Source organism: Maylandia zebra, linkage group LG4, assembly GCF_041146795.1.
Source record: "Maylandia zebra isolate NMK-2024a linkage group LG4, Mzebra_GT3a, whole genome shotgun sequence".
Classification (NCBI taxonomy): Eukaryota; Metazoa; Chordata; class Actinopteri; order Cichliformes; family Cichlidae; genus Maylandia; species Maylandia zebra.
The window spans coordinates 10995013-11015263 of NC_135170.1; the positions used below are offsets into that span (position 1 = coordinate 10995013).

The following is a 20251-nucleotide window of genomic DNA, read 5'->3' on the forward strand; positions in this document are numbered from 1 at the left end:
ATAAGTGAAGTCCCGTCTTCCTCCCATCAACCAGTCAGTCCAGATGGCCGCCCCTCCCTGACCCTGGTTCTGCCTGAGGTTTCTTCCTGTTAAAAGGGAGTTTTTCCTTCCCGCTGTCGCCAAGTGCTTGTTCATAGGGGTCTTCTGACTGTTGGGGTTTCCTCTATTATTATAAGGTCTTTACCTTACAATGTAAAGCACATTGAGGTGACTGTTGTTGTAAATTGAAGCTATATAAATAAAACTGAGTGCGACAGATCTCGTTTGAGCAAACTATAAGGCTGATATTGACATGGTCCTGGGTCGGTGACCCAGTGTTTTGTGTTTTTGGATTGAGTTATACTTTTTGAATTATGCTTTTCTGTTTTGTATTATATTTACTGTTCCTGGTTTCTAGGTTTCTGCTCAGTTTCTGGTCCCTGCGAGTTGCATGCTTAGTCTTAGTTTTCGGTCTTTATGTCTTCCTGTGCTCCACGTCTAGTTCCTTCTGTATCTGTGCTTCATGTTCTGTCTGTTCCAGAGTCTGTCATGTTTCCACGTCTCAGTGTCTATCCTGCCTCTTTATAAACTGTCTCGTGCTTCCTGTTTTACTTTGGTAGTCCGTGTCCTATGTCCCTGTGTCTCGTTATGTCAGATTAGCCCAGCTGTGCTTCCCTCCTGTTTCCCATTCCCTCGTTACTCCCTTGTGTATTAAAGCCCCGTGTTTTCCAGATAAGGAATCCAGATATCCTCATCGTGCTGTTTTCTCTCTTTGTGTTCCTGGCTTAATTCTAGTTCTCAGTTCCTAGTTTGTTTTCCTAGTCTGTGTTTTTTATTTTCAAGTTTCCAGTTTAATTTCTAGTTTTCATGATCAAGTTTTTTCTGTTGTTTGTTTGGTTGGTTGGTTTTTTTGTGAGTTTATTTTTTATGGAAAGTCTTCCCCGCAATAAAAGGTGACACTTTAAGTTTTCATTCCGTGTACGGGTCCTGCATTTGTCCTTCATCCTGCCTACTACAGCACACACCTTGACAGATATATTCATATTTTATTGGTCTAAAGAATTATTAGATCATTGTAAATATCTCCTGAGTTGTGGAATGACTGGTATTATGTTTGAAATCCAACAAACTCACCTCAATAACCTGTTTCAATAAGCTAACTCATGTTAGGTCTAATTTAATCAGTTTGAATGGATTTGAATTCCTCTCTGATCTAACCAGAAGGTTTCTTGAAAATAAAAGCTACAAGCAGCATGCTGACAATGCTAAGTTTAGCATTCTCTGATTGATGCTGTCCTGAAGGCAAAGTTGGCTTTAATTTCATCTTTTTTATGTATATCACATTTACTGGAAAGATTGGCTTTGATTTTCACAGCAGTGACTGAAATGTGCAGACATTTCCTCTTTCTTTACAGGCGCATGTCTGATGGCTTTCAGTTGCAGAAGTGAATTGCTGTTTCAAAGGACCATTTTGGCAAGGTCTTTAAAGGACTTCCATTTGTGTGGCTGCGAAGAACAGTTCATTCACTCACTGAATGGTGCTGATGGGGGCAAATGCTTTTGAAATCTTTTGAAATGCAAATGCAAAAGCAGCACACTGTATCCGAGAATCTCGTGTAATGATAGCGTTTGAACTCTAATGATTCAGAAATATGTTCTGTCCCCAAGTCAGCCCATATCAAGTAGGCAAGAGTGTTCTAGTGCAAGTGCTTCACTACACTTTGTTCACTTCTTTTGGCCTCTGTAAACTGTTTGTGTTTGTGTGTAATGTCACACAGGTCAGAGATTGCCTTGTTAGCACCTTTTTGGTCATGTTAGCATTAAAGCATGGATGTAAATATTGGATGGCAACTACTTTGGTTTTGAGTGAAACCTCTGAACCACTATCAGATTGAAACGGCACCACCTACTGACTTCAGTCATCCCCTGAGTCTTATTTTAGTGGGTGTCTCTTTAACTATTAAATGTTAGCATGCTGCCATAATTAGCTAGATGGTGTCAATTATAGGAATTGCACTTGCTTACCATCAGCATGTTTTAGCATCCTGATCTAAGACTTTAGCTCAAAGATTTCTGTATCTGTGTACCGACAACAGAATGCTCTTCTTAAAATAATAATGTGCATAGTGTCACACATATCACAACTGCCATAAAAACGAATGACAGCTGCTGGTAGATTCCTGCTCTTTCTATTAATTTTCTTTTGAAACTTTGATTTTGTTCGACAGCTTCCACAGCACCTCAGAAATGCTCAAAGTTGATTTTTAATGGAGACATTTAAAGGTTCTGTCTTAATGGGATGACAGCAGTCTAACAGCACAAGCTGAAATCAACATCAGCTACTTCAGATATGTTCATCTGTATTGCACATCTCACATAAACATTCACTCCTATGTTTAATTTTATGGGGATAAATTGTTCATCTCTCTCAGAGTCAAAACATCAACTGCTTATGTCCCATCTAAAAGCAACAACGATGCTGACACCTAGTGGTTTGAAAGCGTCAGTGCACATGTACTTAAACAGTCCAGTAAATTGATAAATGTGTCATAACTTGAAACTGCAGCAAATGTTAGAAAAGCCTGATGGAAATAAAACAGATGGAGTAGTCCTGCTGACAGGATCGATGTCACGTTGTACCGATGCCTCACAACTACCTTTGATCCTGATGTCTTTTAGAGCTTTGAAGCTGTGCGGCTCAGGAGGCCCTCCACATGTGAAGCTCATTATCGAGTGGGAACACAGAATCAAAGACTGGTCAGTACATTGTGCATCCAGTTGTTTCAGTATCACTTTAGCATTCGCGCTAACCTTAACTAACTCTTTGTGCCCGCAGCCTCTTCGGTAACATTAAGGAGGAGGTGGTGAAGGATGCGGAGAGCGTGAGGAATCAGCAACAGCAGCATGTACAGCAGTACAGCTGCACCTTGGATGAGTGCTTCCAGCTCTACACCAAAGAGGAACAGGTAGACTGTGTGCTGTTATAGATATTTACAGTTTGGAACAACAGTACAGCACAGATGTGTTGCTGCTTATGCTCTTTTAGTTCAGCGGCCTAAACTGTGTAATTGATTTCTGTTTTTGTTTTGTTTTTTAAAGTGGTAACTTGTGCACAAAAATAAAAGAAAATATTAATATCTTAATATAATACAATATTAATGCTGATAGATCAATCAATGAATACATTTCCATCTAATCTATGTTTCTTACTGATACCCATCAGGGAAAGACAAAGACTTTAGACACAATTAAAACACTTTAACATTTGAAGCTAACAATGGGATAGAAGTTAGCAAGTTGTTTTGTATGTGTCAAGATTCAACTAAAAGTTTGGCCCAAATTCAGAGCAGAATGAGGAATTTAAAAAAAACAATCAAGTTTTATTAAAAATTGATAGCTTGGCCAGCAGAGGTAACAAATCCAAAGTGACAAAACCAATCCAAAATAAACAGACGGCACTTGCAGGGGAGAGGAGCCGCATTGAAAACCCACACAAGCAAACCAGGAAGTACAACAAACAATCTGACGAAGAGGAAGAAGAAGGCAGAACTATTTATACTCAGAGGGCTGACCAATAAAGTGGAGACAGGTGGGGGACAAGGCTCAGCTGAAGAAAAACAAGATAGTCAACAGACAGAAAGTAAAATCCAGGAACAAGATGCCAGAGGAAATGAGTTAACAGAATAAAAACAGGAAATGAACGAGGAGGCGCTGAAGCTGCAGTGACAGATGGAGGAACAGATGGGGAAACACTGAAGGAACTAAAAATAAATAACAAACTCAGAATAGGAATCGAGGCTGAATAAAAACCAAGGATGCAAAACCAACGCCGAAGCACCAGCAGTGCTTCTAATCTCCACAAGCACAAAACGATAAGAAGAGACAAGAGCTCGAATAGAACAAGAGCTAATGCTCGAAGTGCTGGAACCATACCAACCACCGTGGACCCTACAGAGGTCACGCACATCGCCCAACTCCTCCAGGATGGCACATCAATACCTGCCACTGCCTGAAAGGTTTGCTGCGTCTCCCTGTATGGTCTCAAGAGCATGAAGAAGATTACAGGAAGCAAGCAGTTACTCTTGGAGAGCTGGACAGACAGGGAGTAAGAGGACGAGCACTGCCAGAGTGACAAAATGACCTCCAGCAGGAAACTAATGTGAATGTCTCTTAATAACTGGCTCTGGTCATAGTATTGTAGGTCCTGGTGCAGACCTGGGACAAGATCCTCAAAAACACCATCTATAGTCTCATTAGGAGTGTTCCCCAATGTCGTCAGGCATGCATACAAGCATGTACTGAGTAACATTTTGAGTTGCTGCGATGAAATTTTGCCAAAACGGACTATTCGTCAGTTCTTCTCTTTGTGGTGTTTTTGATCATTTTCATTTCTGTCACACCATGTGACATATTTTTATATCCTAACACATATTCCAGTCCATATCAGTATAGACATCCATTAAGTTTGTTTTTTCCAGGTGAGATCTGATGTGTTTTCAAAGGTTTCCTTTCATTTTTCTGAGCTGTGTACATTTTGTTACTGAACTAGTGCAGTGTGGAACTGGCTCCACGTGTTTGTGTTTGTATTGGTATTAAATCAGGAAGTAATCAGGTAGTTCAAAAATAGACAGTTGTTGTTGCATGTAGATATGCCAGCGTACAACACACTGACGCTGACTGAAACGGGAAAGGAATGTTTGTTTTTGAAAGGTTATGTTTGTCTATCGTCTATCAGTAGGTGGTAAAGAGGTAAAAACAAGCAGGCGAAGTATTTTTATCGACTGCAACATGTCAAATGTCTGTTCATGCTCTCCTCTGTGGGCAGTACATGACAGTGTTAGACAGCTTTTAAGTGGGTTGTTCCCATTATGTGGAGTGTCAGAATCATATGACTGTCCATGTGCTTCAGTGATGCGTTCAGCCAAACACTCCAGAGACAAAAATGTCTCTTTTCCCAGTAAAACATCCAAAAGGCACTTTTTTTTCCTGTGTTTTTTTGCATGGAGATGTAGATGAATGTAATTTATTATTACATTTTATTAGAATAATTAAGAGTAGACGTAGATTAGAAAGTAGTTGAATCCATTTTTTGTTACAGTTGCATTTTGTTACCAGCTGGTGGAGCTGCAGTCTCGAGGGAGACGCTGTTCAATCTAAGCCGGTAAATGTTCCTCTGATTTAGCCAACTTACCAATATTTCACTGTATAAATAAATTCCTTTTTACAAATTGCAGGTGTTGATTCCTTTCTAAACCTGATAAAAAAGAAGATAAAAGCATAAAATCATAATTATCTTTTTTTTCACTGCAGTCCAGAAAGCAAATGCAAACATTTACAAAGGTACAGAAGGCAAGCGGAGGATGTGTTTTTTTTCTGAGATTCTCTGTATGTTTGAGGTGATTTTCGCCTCACAGAGTATTTTTTGAGCAATGAGATGGTCGTTGTTGTTGTGTGTCAGCGAAAAGTGCAGCCGTGCTTTATTTGCGATGCATGTGACATTAACAAAGCGATAAACAATCTTCAGCGCTTCTTTGTAAAGTTTGAGTGCATGACCTTGCTGAATGCAACAGCTCATCACTTCACAGTATTCAGGATGGTAAACATAGGGAAGCGAGAAAAGTGTGCACAAGTAGTAACCATGGCAACAGATTCTAAATGTACGTCTTGGTCAAAGTTGAGCCGAGTGCTCCACGAGCAAAGGAAGAAAGAATTTCCAGGTTTTCGCTGCACCAGTGTGTGCGTTATAAGAATGCAATAAAACAGGAGGGGAAAACTGATTTGCAAACATATGACGCAGAAGAGGGATTTTTGAGAGACTGTCAAATATTTAAACGCCAGTTTTGTCTCTGCTTCCCTTCCTCTCTGTTTTTCCAATCAGCTGGCACCTGATGATGCCTGGAAGTGCCCCCATTGTAAGCAGCTGCAGCAGGGCATGGTGAAGATGAGCCTGTGGACCCTGCCAGACATCCTCATTCTCCATCTGAAGCGCTTCAGGCAGGTGGGTGAGCGGAGGAACAAGCTCACCACATTCGTGCATTTCCCCCTGGTGGGCCTGGACATGACGCCGCACGTGGTGCATCGCAGCCACGGCGCCCATCAGCACCCTCTACAGCCGGGCTGGAAGCAGAGCAGACGACCTGACCTGGCTCCTCCTGACTATCTGTATGATCTGTATGCTGTGTGCAACCACCACGGAGGCATGCACGGTGGACATTACACAGGTAACATCTAAGAAATGTACTTAGAAGTTTGTACTTTATTTGTACAGTAACAAAGTCCCTCACAGTTTAGATAAAAACACATTAAAACCAAGTGACCATATTTATAGATGTAAATTCATTCCTGCATATGAACTCCTGTACACGTATTAGGAGAAGCAGAGGCCACAGATCACAGCAAAAGGATTAAAGATGATTTAAGAAAAGCTGACCTTCTTTTAAAAACAAATCACACATTCAGTCGACCTCTTAGGATGAGGGAAGCTGTTTAAAAGTTTAGACGCTACAACCCTAAAAGCGTGATCACCTCTGGTTTTAAAATAAGAGCGTTAGGAGACCTTGATCAGAGCTGCAGTTTTAAGGTCTCTGTAGCTCTACTTTATACACAGGAGCCTGGCCATGTAGGGCTTTATCCATCCATCCATTTTTTTCCACTTTATCCTATTGGAGCTGGAGCCTATCCCAGCTGCCACTGGGCAAGAGGTGGGGATTCTGGATAGGTCACTAATTTGTCACAGGGCAGACAACCTTTCACATCTATGGGCAATTTGGAATCGCCAATTAAGCTAATTTCACTAAGTGCATGTGACGTGCACGCATTGGGGGGAAAGGCCCCAGCCAGATGGTGGATTTGAACTCAGGGCCTTCTTACTTCTTACACCACACCACCATGGGGATTTTTTAGGTTGTGCGAAGTCTTGTTAGCAGTCTAACCGCTGCTTTCTGGACCAGTTGAAGATAGGCTGGGGAGATCAGAGATTTATGTAAAACCTGAGTTTTATCTGAGGAAGCAAGACTGGATGAGTTTTGGGATGTGAGATTCAAAATTCAGTTGTTTGTTGCAAGGTTCTTACCGGAATTTTTTACACAGCTTTCTTAAGGATTTCAAAAAATGAATAGAAGATTGGAAATGGGCCTGTAATTGTCGGTGGGATCTCCGGACGTTTTGGGGGGGATTTTAAGCAGAGGGATGACAGAGGCTGTTTTAAAATAATCTGGCATGCGCTCAGATGATAGTGACAGTAGCAGATAAAGTCAGTCTGAAAATCAGTAAAAAAGAACATTCCAGAAACCGGTCTTTCTCTGCACCAGCTCCAGGTTTTAATGCTGTGAGTAATTGGTGTATTTGACCCCTCACCCAAACTGTCATGATGCTGTAACGCAGATGAAAGAAGCAAGGCTTTCCCTGAAAAAGCAGTTTTGGCACCATAAGTTATAATGATACCTTTCTATAGGCTACATCGTTCAGTATAAACTGGGCCTTCACACTTTATCCTGTGAGATGTGCGTGGCTTTTGTGGCCTTCTTTTCTTTCACTCAGAGGATGTGTCATGACTTCCAAAAAGAATTTCAAATTTTGATTTTTACAACCATAGAGCACTTTTCCACTTAACCTCAGTCTGTATTAAATTACCTCAGGTCCAGAGAAGGCTGCAGCATTTTCTCCCATAAAAGTGAGGATACATTTATTATGACAGAAGTTTTTAGAGTGAACAGGAAAGCTGGGAGAGAGAGCGGGGGAAGACAAGCAGCAAAAGCCCTGGGATAGATAGAACTCAGGTTTCTGCAGTAGCCTTATGATATATGGGTCGCCTGCTCAAGCTAGGCGATGAAATAAAATGATTTCAAGGCCAAGACCGATTTCTCCCACACAGCCCTCGTGGAGTTGCAATATGTAGATGACGGCACTAACATCGCCCACACAGAAAAAGATCTTCAGTGCATGCTAAATGGCTCTGTCTGGGCAAACTTGCACATCGGCGTGACTTTAAAGAAAATAAAAAAAGACAGCAAGGATCTTAATTAACCTCGGCAAGTCTTCCATAAAATAAAAATTGACATTGTAAGCCCCGAAAATGATCTTCTTGAAGAAGCAGAAACAAACAGCATGACCACCACCATCATTAGACGCCAGCTGACATGCTGATTGATGTAAGTCTCATTCATAAACAGGTCCTCTGCCTACAACTAAATGACTGCAAGTAAGCAATAGAATAAAAAAATAGAAACTCAAAGGATTTAACTGAGAGGACTTTGGGTAAAAAAGAATTACATCAAGTGCGAGAAGAAACAGTGTAATTGACTTGCACTCATCTCAGACAAGCTGCCAAAAATGAGCTGTTCCAGAACTTCCAGTTTGAGCCATCCCAAGTCTCAGAAAGGATCCATACAAGAGCCCAATCTGTTTAAAAGCCCAGTGAGGACACCCTGTGGCAAAGACATAGAAAAGCATTCATATTATCAGCTGCCTTGGTCATTAGCCGCAGCATGGGTATTAATAGAAAGCTGAACAGACAGTTAAGGATCCAATTACCCATGCATTGTGTATTTTCCTGTGTATGTTTATGAGCAAACTCCCACAGACACACCCATCTGTGTACCACTTTTTCACTCATTAATTAGTCAAATAAAGAAACAACTGCAGTGACATCCTTTCGCCGGAGCCTAGCAGAAATCAAAGAGTTTGGTCTCTCTGCTTTTTCCATTGTAATTTCAGCCTATTGCAGGAACTCTGTTGACGGCCAGTGGTACAGTTATGATGACAGCAGCGCTGAGCCAGTTCCAGAGGCGGAGGTGTGCACACGTGGAGCCTACATCCTCTTCTACCAGAGGAGAAACACTATCCCCCCCTGGTCTGCCAGCTCCTCAGTCACAGGTCAGTCCTTTCAGATGCTGCAGAGTGCCTTGCTATTATTAGTTGGCTGGAATCTGCTACACCTCATTCATATAATATAAAACTAATGGAGGCAACATGAGAGTGTCATTGCACCTCACACCCTCATTATCTGGTAAAAACTCTATTTTTAGCCCCATCAGTGTTCATTTTCACTGCCTCATCTTGTGTTGTAGCTAATAGCCAACAAGACCTGCTGCCAGTCTCTATTTACATGAGTCACAGAGACGCTCTTTTTCATAGTTTCTACCTAATGTCTGTTTTTCCTAATGGATGAAAATAGATACTACTCCACAATCACAGATCTGTTGCCATCTCGATGCAGGATTGCTTCTTCTAATGGAGCTGTAGTTGGTCTTTTTCTCTTAATGTGCATGCTTATTATTGGACTGCAGAGCAACAAAACAAATTATTTTCATTCCTCTGTTTAGGTTCCACCAGCTCGTCCGCCTCTGACCACTGGCTGGTCCGGCTGACAGGGGGCAGTAAGAGGGGCAGTGTGGTGTCAGGAGGACCTGTGCCAGGATCTCTGGGAGCCGTACAAGCCCCTGAGTCTCCTGAGTTGCCAGTGTTTAGAGATGAACCTCCCAAAACAGTGGAAACATGTAGGTATCTGGACTAATGTGTATAGTTGGTATATTGTATAAAACACAAGAAGGCAAAAAAAACCCTTTAAGAGTAAAAGATGAGGTGCATTTTATAGTTTACACTGCTACATTGTTACCAAAGGACTTGTATTCAAATGCATCCAGTCTCAATGATAAGCCATGGAAAGCTTGGTTAACTCCTTTCTCATCTTAACAAAAGGAGAAAACAATTCCTTGTTTTGAGTTAGTATTTTATTGTTGTTCTTGCTGATGATCTTGATGTGATTCCAACCTCGTGCAGGTCTATAATCTTGACCCTGACGTCCTTTGACAGTTTTTTGGTCTTGCCCAAAAAAAAAAAAGATATTTTAAAAATATATCAATGTGAATTATTTAATTTCATTAAAAAATAAATTAAGCAGTGAGTGGAGAGGTGGTGGAGAGGTTGGAATGGATGAAATGTATTCTGTGTGCTTCATTCACACCAATCTAACACAACCACAATCTCTGAGAGTCAGACTCTGGTTTGGTTGTTGAATACTTATTTCACTCAGTTACATGCAAATCAATAGATAATGTTTATGTGATGTGTTTTTCTGCATTTTTCTTTGATGTTCTGTCTCTCTCCATCAAAATGAAACTACTATGAAAGTCAGAGATTGTTCATTTTTGTGTAACTCAGGAGACCTACAAATAAGTTTTTCCCCAACTTTAAATAAGGACTATTTTGACTTTGTTAATCATGCAAAATTTGCAGATTCATGCAGATTTTTACAAATATATCATCCTAAACTCTCCTCCTCCTTGGAAGCATTTTTTGCATTCTGGTATAACAATAATCTATCCAGGTCATGTCAATTTCTTTTTTTAAACTTTGTCTCGTGTCTTGTCTCCTATAGATGGGTCAGAAAACAATCAGTTTGTCAGAGGGTACCAGGGCAGGAGTGTAAGCATGAGATCGCCAACTAAGCCCAAGGACACCCTGAACAAAGTTCTCCCACTGAGGTGGTCCTTTGGTTCCAGAGACCGTATCAAGCACTCTGCCCAGACTCAATCTGGAGAGCTGGTGGAGTATCTCGAGTCCGGTCGGCGTCCAAGATGTACCAAAGACCCCATCATCACGCTAGTGGCTACCCCGCCACAAAGAAACCCCCATGGAAGAGTCTTTGAAGCAGGACAGGACTGCAGTTCACCGAGCGGCAGCAGCCTCAGCTGTACAGACAGAGTCAGCTCTGAAAGTTGTTACTCCCCCAAAATACCAGAGGGACAGAGCAGAACTTTTGCAGAGAGAAACATCGGCCATGGAGGCGATAATGGCAGCAAAGATGTCAAAGCTCGAGATGATGATTCTCTGAGAAGGAGATCATCTAAGAGAGCGAGGCCAGACCAGGGCAGGACCCTGGAGTTCCAGCTACAGAGAGGGGCCATTCTAGGCGGTCAGTTCAGCCACAGCGCACCCCCGAGCAGAGATTCTACACTGAGAAGATCTAAGGTCCACATAGGGGCGACTCCCAGGGCACAAAAAGACTTGTTACAGATGGTCCTTCAGCCTGAGGACAGGAGGGTGCAAAGAGGACATGAAGGTCGGAGCCAAGAAAGTCTCTTCTCTTTTTTTAAGCCCGGTTTCTTGAAGAAAGACATTCCAAGGTCACCAGTCAAGGGGCAAGAGAAGCGCCTGAAAGACCATGAAGATCTGGGAAGGCTGGCGAGTAGCAATTTAGCCAAGCTGTCCCTCTCCAACGGGACTCTGACTGCTGCGGCACTAGAAGAGAGGAAAGGCGCCGGTGGGCCCAACTGCGATGGCCATAACTGCAAAGTCCAGCTGGTCAACGGAAAGGCTGGAAGTCATGACCCTGTCGACATCAAACGCGCTCACAGCTCCAGCAACATCCAGACGAAACTAGATTTGACATTTCGCAGGTGCGCCTCCCTGCAGAGGAACGGAGAAGTCACGATCCCTGCAGCTCACCGCGTCCTGCTGGCGGACAAGCCGGGTTACGCCACTCTGCAGCGGACGCGATACAGTACCACCTCACTGGGTAGGCACGGAGCTTTCCCTGAGGCCTGTTTTAAAGGTCACATTGCACTCTGAAATTAATTATTATGTTATGTGGAATTGTAAATAAAATCCTTTCAGTTTGTCTGGTCTAAAAAAACAAAAAGCACAAATTAGAGCTAATGTCAGCGGCATGGTTGATGTTTTTCTTCTTATGTCAGCTTGGTTTTAAAATGAGAAACTGCCTTTGGTGAACAAAGAAGTGGTGACAGTGGAAGCGGATTGGCCAAACATTCCTGCTGCTGTAATGCATTAATTGAAACTGTGGAATGAATTCCAATTGATGGATTAGGTGTAAGCTATTAAATTCCAGCAAATGCAGCCACACATGTCAAAATCTCAGTTGAAGCCAGCTTTTTCTTTGTTACCAATGCTAATGCTGATTTCCTGTTTGACAGGTGATCAAATACTAATTGTTTCCTTTTATATCCCATTATAAGTGCCTCTGTGAGAGCCTTGAATGACTGCTGAACACCCGAGCTCCCTACTGATTCCTCCACACCCACGCACTGGGAGAAGCCCACAGCTGGAGGCATCGCCGAATCAAAGTACATCTTCTCTCTCCCCTTCATAGTACTGTTCTAAGTTCTCACCTGTGTGTGTCTTAAATGAAATCTATGCAGAGATGAATTACTAAGGGAAAATACTGCTGTAATGTGATTTGTTTCCTGCACTTTTTGTGTTGTTTTTACACTGCTGTCTGCTGTTAGTACACTACATGTTTGAGTTTATGATCAACTTTTTTGAAAGTGGAGGTTGATATGGTGAATTTGCATAGTTTTAGTCCATTGTGGAGTGTGGCATGTACTGACTAAAGAACAGTTTACAGTTAATGGGCGATGATGTGTAAGATTGTTCTAAAGCGCTGCAAAAACTATACTAACACAGCACTGTTAACCGGCTGTATTATCAGTTAAATATTATATTTTGTTGCACTTTCTTTTTTGTACACTTTTCCATATCTGAGCTCATTTGGAACAATTGCATTGTACAAATTGGGCAAAACCAACAGATACAGATGAGGACAGAGTTATTAGCCTCCCCTTTTTCCAAAGTACTGATACACAGAGCAGGCAATTTTTAACAAAGCTTTTCCAAACATCCTAGTTTTATTTTGGATGCTTATGTTATTTTACTTATCAGTGCCAAAATTATTAGCCCAGTTGATGTAAAAAGTCAAATGTGAATCCCTTTTGCTGGATAACCACCTGCATGTTCTTCTTTGGTGAATCTCTCAAGCTCCTACAGATTCGATGGCCTTCTGGCATGGAACTTGGTCTTCAGTTCATCCCACAGATTTTAGGTAGGATCCAATTTAGGGTTTTGTGTAGTCCAGTCAATAATATTCACTTTGGTCTTCTCAGTCGAGTTCTTCCCCAGGAGCGATGTGTGTTTTGGGTCATTCCTGTGTTGCAAGATAGAGTTCCTTCCACATTGATGAGATCCTCAGTTCAAGATGCACTGGAGCATCCCCACAGCCTAATAATCCCACCACCGTGTTTCACTGTGGGGTCGGTATTCTTTGGTTGTAGGCCTACAATGTAAGCAGAGTCTCTGTGGCCGAAGAGCTCTAGTTTCATCTCATCTGACCAAAGGACACGCTTCCAGTACGCTTATTATTTCTCCAAGTTGTTAGTAACATACTTTCATCTGTCTCTTCTGCAGAAGTTTTTCTTGCTCTGCAACCTCCCAATCCACTCCTGTACATGGTTCGAGTGATAGTCTTCTTGGAGACTACAATTCCCTACTTGACTAAGTCATTCAATGGTGTCTTGGCAGTTGTTGGCAAATTTTCTTTCCAGAGTCTTTGAGATCTTTGGCTTCCTACCTCTGCCAGGCTCGTTCTGTACTCTGTGACTCTCTTTTAATTTCTTGATGATACTTCTCACTCCAGTTGTTGACACCTGGAAATGCTGTGACCACTTTGTATATCCTTGCTTTGGGATTATCAAGATTGCTCTGTTACAAAAGCAATAGGGAAAATTAGAAATTTCATACAGGTGATAATAATTTTGTTCTCATCTGTACTTCGGCTGGTGAAGAGTATGTAAGGGGACTTTCATGACTAAAGGTTTGTTCTGGGGGGGTGTTGGAGCTGTGAAACCCCATTCTTTCCAAATGTGCATTTTCCAGTGGTTGGTTTGCTCTGACGTCATGAGGAAATTTTAAGAAAGCACAGAAAACATGTTTTTACCACCTCAGTGGCTTGCACAGCAATAAAGGAGAGGGCTGTTTTTTTTTTTTTATCTCCACATCTGCTGCTCCAGTGTGTGGGAGAGTGAGTGTGTACTGTATGTCTTTTTCACTCGAGTTGGATTGAAATTTTGCTGATTTAAAAAAATCGTAGGTTGTTCTTTCATCGAAGACTTGAAGATAAGCAGAGTGTTAATGGCAATCATGCTTCAAAGCATTCCCTGAAAATTGTATAAAGTAGCCGCCAGAAGCAGGAGCTCTTCCTGAATATTTAGTGTCTGTTTAATTCAGAGTAATCACCATTTCTGGAGCTGCACCGTGATAGCTTTCTCCGATGCGGCGGAAGGATGAGCAAACCAGAAATAACATTTTTTTTCTCTATTCAAACTCGACGATAAGCTTTTGATTTACAATAAACTGTTTTCAGTGTTTTAAATTTGTCACTGATGCTTTTCAGAGTCCCTGTTAGTTGCACACACTGTATCTGTCCTCGCTGTTTTATGTTCTGTCATTTGACGTAACTGTTTAAAATCACTATTTACCAAATTAAGTGATCATACATGAAGGATGTGTCTGATACATTATTTGGGAACAATGGCTAGATTCTATTTTATTAACTTTTTTAAAAGTCTACATTTTGTACCTGATGTGTAATTATGTAATTTAAGTACCAGATTAAAACTGTATGCTTCAGATTACCACGAAAGGGCGGAATAATAGGTTTGGTAGGTTTGAATGTGACACAACACACGCAAGTTCTTGAATCGGACTGTCTGTAACATCTGCATAACGTACTGAGAGTTTTATGGGTTGCAAATTAAACACAGCTTTTCTCACAAATCATGTCAGTGTGGCAGAATTATTTGTGGTGCATTTTTCTCAACATTGCTTCAAATAAATGAAAAACAGCTGAGTTTTTTCTTTTATTTAAAAAAAAAGGCATTGCATGGCTCCTCTTAATTCATACTTAATCATCTTTTTTTTTAAACTCAAAGTGTGAATAATAACATTTTTAAATTTAAAAAAAAAATGTTCATGCATACAAAACAATGTATAGATAATAACCAAGATTAATTTTCCAGAAACCAGTTTGTTAGTTACACCTGTTCAACTGCTTGTTAACACAACTATGAAATCAGCCAATCACATGGCAGCAACTACATGCATTTAAGTTTGCTGACATGCTCAAGGCTACCCGCTGGAGTTCAAACTAAGTGAAATTAAGTGGATATTTCAGAAACTGGTAATCTACTGAGATTTTCTCACACAACCAGTCCCTCGGGTTTACAGACAATGGTCTGAAAAATAGAAAGTATCCAGTATGTGGCAGTTCTCTGGGTGAAACTGAGGAAGAGCTTGCACAAGCTCACCAAAATTGGACAACAGAAGACTGGAAAACTGTTCCCTCCACTGATGAGTGTCAGGTTCTGTTCTGACATTCAGATGATAGGGTCAGAATTTGGTGCAAAAACAAAAATTATTGACACACTTCAGACACCTTGGAACCGACTCAGCATCATTTAAACACCACAGCCTATCTGAGTATTAATGCTTCCAGCAGGATGATACACCATGTCCAGCTCATATCATCTCACACTGGTTTCTTGAACATGACAATGAGTTTGCCTCCATAGTCATCACATCTCAAACCAATAGGGCATCTTTGGGATGTGGTGGAATGGGCGAGTCACATCATGGATGTGCAGCCAACAAATCTGTAGTAACTGTGTGATGATGTCATGTCATAATGGTTATTATTCTAATTAGTTAGTTAGGTCCTCCTGCGCCATTCGGCGCATTGGGCGTCAAATGTCCGCCAACGTACTCGATCAGCTGTAGCTGCTTCGCCCTCATCGCAATGTCTGTGGTGCGTAAATCATCGATGAAAGTTCTCTACCATGTTGTACAGGGACAGCCTGGTTTCCATCTTGGTTACGTCCCTCTGCAGCTTCTAATCGTCTCAGTGTTTTCAGCTGGTGCTAATTGGCCACACCTAGTCAGGTGTGGATAAAAGCATACCTGAGGCAAGCTTTCCGGCAGTGCACTAGTCTTTGCCTTGGTGGCACCAGCCATTTTAGCCAACCTGGTTTTCCATTTTAGGATGAAACCTCTTCTCACCCACACTCTGTTGTTCGTCTCCTTTTTTTATGTTGCGGCTTTTGAGCCGGGTCGTAACAGGGTGGGTTCCACATGATGGCAATCTTGGGCAGTTGGTGTGGGGGTTGGCATAGAACATGACCTGCAAAGCGCACATGTCGCTCAGTCACAATGTCCTGGAGGGGACGTGTGGCAGTCCGACGGTGTACTTCTTCATTGGTGACATGGTCCCGGTAAGAGACCCCCAGGTTCCCTCTTAGCCATCGCTGTTGGGCCACATTGAGTCTTCTGGCTGATGTTTTCCACATCTCACAAGTACAGATCGCGGTAGGTATAACGATGGAGTTGAGCAGACGAATCTTCGTCACCAGATCGATCTTTGGGATTGACCAGATCGTCCGGAGCCGCTGAAAGACCGTACCTGCTTTTGCAAGCCGACAGACTGTAAAAACAGACTGTAGCAGTGGGTGGGCATCACTGGTTCAGCTCTGCAGTGGTTTAGGTCCGACCTCTCTGAAAGGACTTTGTGTGTCATAATGAATGATTTTACCTGTACTTCCGCTGCCCTCCCCTGGGGGGTACCTTGGGGTTCCATTCTTGGTCCTCTACTGTTCTCTTTCTATTTGCTACCAGCTTATATGCTGATGGCTGTCAAGTCTATTTCCTTTTAAAACACAGTGGTTCTGTTCAGCCTCTCCTTAAATGTCTCAAAGACATCAGGGGGTGAATTTTCTTAATAAGATAAGATAAGATAACCTTTATTAGTCCCACACGTGGGAAATTTGTTTTGTCACAGCAGGAAGTGGACAGTGCAAAAGTTATGAGGCAAAAATTAGAATACAATAAGAATAAATACAGTACACAACTGTACAGAATAGAATAAAATACTATATACAGTAGAATAAAATAAAATAAATATACAATAAGATAAAAATAGAATACAAATACAAATACTATATACAACTGAGTAAAAATACAACGATGACAGAAAGGATTATTGCACTTAGTATTATTGCATATGTATGGATGTGTGTGCTTGATCAGTTAAAGTCTTTATTATGGAGTCTGACAGCAGTGGGGAGGAAAGACCTGCGAAATCTCTCCGTCCCACACCGTGGGTGCCGCAGTCTCCCACTGAAGGAGCTGCTCAGTGCTGTCACAGTCTGCTGCATGGGGTGGGAGATGTTGTCCATCAGGGATGACAGCTTAGCCGCCATTCTCCTGTCACTCACCACCTCCACTGGGTCCAGAGGGCATCCTAGAACAGAGCTGGCCCTTCGGATCACCCTGTTCAGTCTCTTCCTGTCCCCAGCAGAGATGCTGCCGCCCCAGCAGACCACGCCATAAAAGATAGCAGAAGCCACAACAGAGTCATAGAATTTCTTCAGGAGTGGGCCCTCCACTCCAAACGACCTGAGTCTCCGCAGCAGGTACAGCCTGCTCTGCCCTTTCCAGTAGAGGGCGTCTGAGTTATGAGTCCAGTCCAGTCTATTGTTCAGATGAACACCAAGGTACCTGTAGCTGTCCACAGCCTCAATGTCCATACCTTGGATGTTCAGTGGTTGCAGTGGAGAATGCTTGTGCCTGCGGAAGTCTACCACCAGTTCCTTGGTTTTACTGGCGTTGATCTGGAGGTAGTTCAGCTGGCACCAGTCCACAAAGTCTTGGGTCAGACCTCTGTACTCCTTGTCGTCCCCATCAGTGATGAGGCCGACTATTGCAGAGTCATCAGAGAACTTCTGCAGGAAGCACTGGGTGGAATTGTGGGAGAAGTCTGCAGTGTAGATGGTGAAGAGGAACGGAGCCAGAACCGTTCCCTGTGGGGCCCCCGTACTGCAGACGACCCTGTCCGACACACAGCCCTCACATACTGTGGTCGGTCGGTGAGGTAGTCCAGGATCCAGGTAGTGAGGTGATGGTCCACTCCAGAGTTCACCAGCTTGTCCTTTAGAGGGAAGAATGGTGTTGAAGGCACTGGAGAAATCAAAGAACATGATTCTCACAGTGCTTCCAGCGGTCTCCAGGTGAGCGAGGGAACGATGTAGGAGGTGAATGACGGCATCATCCGCTCCAATGCCAGGCTGGTAGGCAAACTGAAGTGGGTCCAGTGATGAGCTTATTAGGCGCCGAAGCTGAGCCAGGACCAACCGCTCCATTTTAATGAAAGAAAAGACTGAGGTCACAGTTCTTAAATCCAGTGGCTCCAGCTGTTTCCCTGCCTTTGACTTTTTCTGTTTGGCTCCACATGAAAAATCCAGCATCACCAATTTAGGTGTGAAGATGGACCCCAGCCTCCTTCCACTTGAGGCGGCAGTGCAAAACCAAGCCCATCCTGTCTAGATGGCACCGATCCACGCATTTATCATCTCTCGGATTATTATAATAGTCTTTTAAGTGGAATTCACAAGGCTTCCCTCTCACATCTACCGCTTTGTACAAAATGCTGCTGCACAATTTTTAGCATCCCTTCACTGGCTTCCCGTTCAGTTTTGAATCCCTTTTAAAATGATGTAATTTGTTTTTAAGACTCTTAATGATCTTGCCCCTTCTTATTTGTCTGAGCTGCTTCACCCTTACATGCCGTCACGTGCTCTTAGATCAGCTTTTGACTGTCCCAAAGACATTTTATAAAACCAGAGGAGCCAAAGCCTTTGCAGCTTTGGCTCCTAAAATGTGGAATGAGCCGCCCCCAGAAGCAGGCAGGCTATATCCTTTGCTGTTTTTAAAACCTTTTCTCTTTGGCTTTTAACTCAGTATGAGTTGTCATCTGTCTTGAACTTTTACCCTCTGTATGTACCTGTGCTATTTTTAAATGTTCTTTAGCACCTATGTATTAACTTAGAGCTGATTTGAATGGAGTGAATAGTCCAAGTGTGAGCCATATTTCAAAGCTTGTAGGGAAGTGCCATGAAGTGCTTCACACCACATTTCATACACTGACACAACACAGCGCTGGGTGAACTATTTGAATTACTACAAGGTTGCCTTATCTCACCACAGCTGTTACCAGCAGCATTTTGTTTCTGCCTACGCCTTCTTTTTCTTTAGTTTCCCAGGTTAAAGAAGTTTCTTGCACACTGACAGAGCCTCACTGGGTTAGGTGTTGCAAAGATACATAAGATGTGCGAGATATTCTTTGAAAGAGCCTAAAAATCTAAAAATGTCTAAAACTATATCAGGACATCTCTACCCTGAAGGAGTCTGTGCTAGAAGAAGAAATCGTTACATCAGTTTCATTGAGACTGGGAGATGTACATTTTCAGGGTGTTTTTCAAACGGACCAGCATTAGAATAAAATGAAATGGAGTCTAACTTTTGGTCTTTTACTAAAGAAGGCCAAATAGGGGAAGAAAAATAAGCCCTTTCATCTATTTAAACAGGAACATGGCTGTGTGTTAGCTGTTCAACACTTGTATAAATACACTGTAACAAATTCCTGTAAAAACTGCAGCAGGATTTTACAGTAAGCAGGCTGTATTTCAAAAATCCAGTAGTATTGTGTAAACAGCAAAGCATTCTGGGAGCTGGTGGAAGTTTATTTGACTGTTACATCAAATGTACTGACTATACTTGAATTACAATTTCCCAATCACTGCTGGAATCAGAGTTACCCAATCTAAGATATAGACAAACCACCAAAGCAACATCCATATGTGTTATTTACATGTTTATTTTTTTAATCTGTGAAGAAAGTGGCGGTCGCCTCTGTTACAGTTAAGTTTCAGTCGATGCTAAACGGTTACCACTGACCCGTCCCATCTCATGTTTCCTCATGTTATATGTAGATAATAGGTTCAAATGTTGCTCTGTGCCAAGCTGACTGAGGCTATAGAGAGAAATAAGGATTGTTATTACTAACTGTAGTTCAGAATAATGGCAATTTTTGTTCTGCTATTTATTTCCTAAAAGTATTTGTAGTATGATACATGAATATATTTGCAAAAGCTTGTGTGCCACCTCTTTTGGGCACAAACTGCTGCCACTAATCGAGTGCAATTCTGTGGGAAACAGAATTAGGACCAAATTATTAAAGAGAGTCTGTTACATTTGGGACATTTGCACAATTAGCTTGTACTAATCTCTAGATATGAATAACAGGTATTTTTTTTCTGTCAAATATATTATAATTTTGCAAAATAACTTACTGCAGAAATTACACTATTACTGTAAAAACTTAAGTGCCCCTATATACACACTCTAGAAATTACAGTATTACTGAAAAAACTTCAAGCATCAGGAGAAAGCATCAGTAAAATAATCAAGTATCTTCTTGTAAAAACAAAAAACCTTTGGGCCACTCTTCTTTACAATATTGTTTCAGTTCATTGGGGTTTGCAGTCATTCATGTATGCACAGCTCTTATAAGTTCCCACCCCAGCATTTCCACAATGACCTTAAACCCGAGCCAGGTTTAAAGTCCTGTTTTGGAAAAGGCCTTTAACATTTA

The 20251-nt window shown here is 41.9% G+C and overlaps 1 protein-coding gene across 2 annotated transcripts in view; it reads left to right on the forward strand.

The window, feature by feature from the left end:
• Nucleotides 1-14550, forward strand: part of usp43b (ubiquitin specific peptidase 43b) — a 90625-nt gene extending 76075 nt beyond the window's left edge. For both annotated transcript variants that reach the window (XM_076882967.1, XM_012922361.4), the window contains 7 exons: nucleotides 2659-2736; nucleotides 2816-2945; nucleotides 5858-6200; nucleotides 8695-8853; nucleotides 9303-9476; nucleotides 10358-11497; nucleotides 11955-14550. In XM_076882967.1, coding sequence (XP_076739082.1) covers nucleotides 2659-2736; nucleotides 2816-2945; nucleotides 5858-6200; nucleotides 8695-8853; nucleotides 9303-9476; nucleotides 10358-11497; nucleotides 11955-11965 — 2035 coding nt within the window. In that variant the 3' untranslated portion in view covers nucleotides 11966-14550. The remainder of the gene's footprint in view (nucleotides 1-2658; nucleotides 2737-2815; nucleotides 2946-5857; nucleotides 6201-8694; nucleotides 8854-9302; nucleotides 9477-10357; nucleotides 11498-11954) is intronic.
• Nucleotides 14551-20251: the final 5701 nt, after the last annotated feature.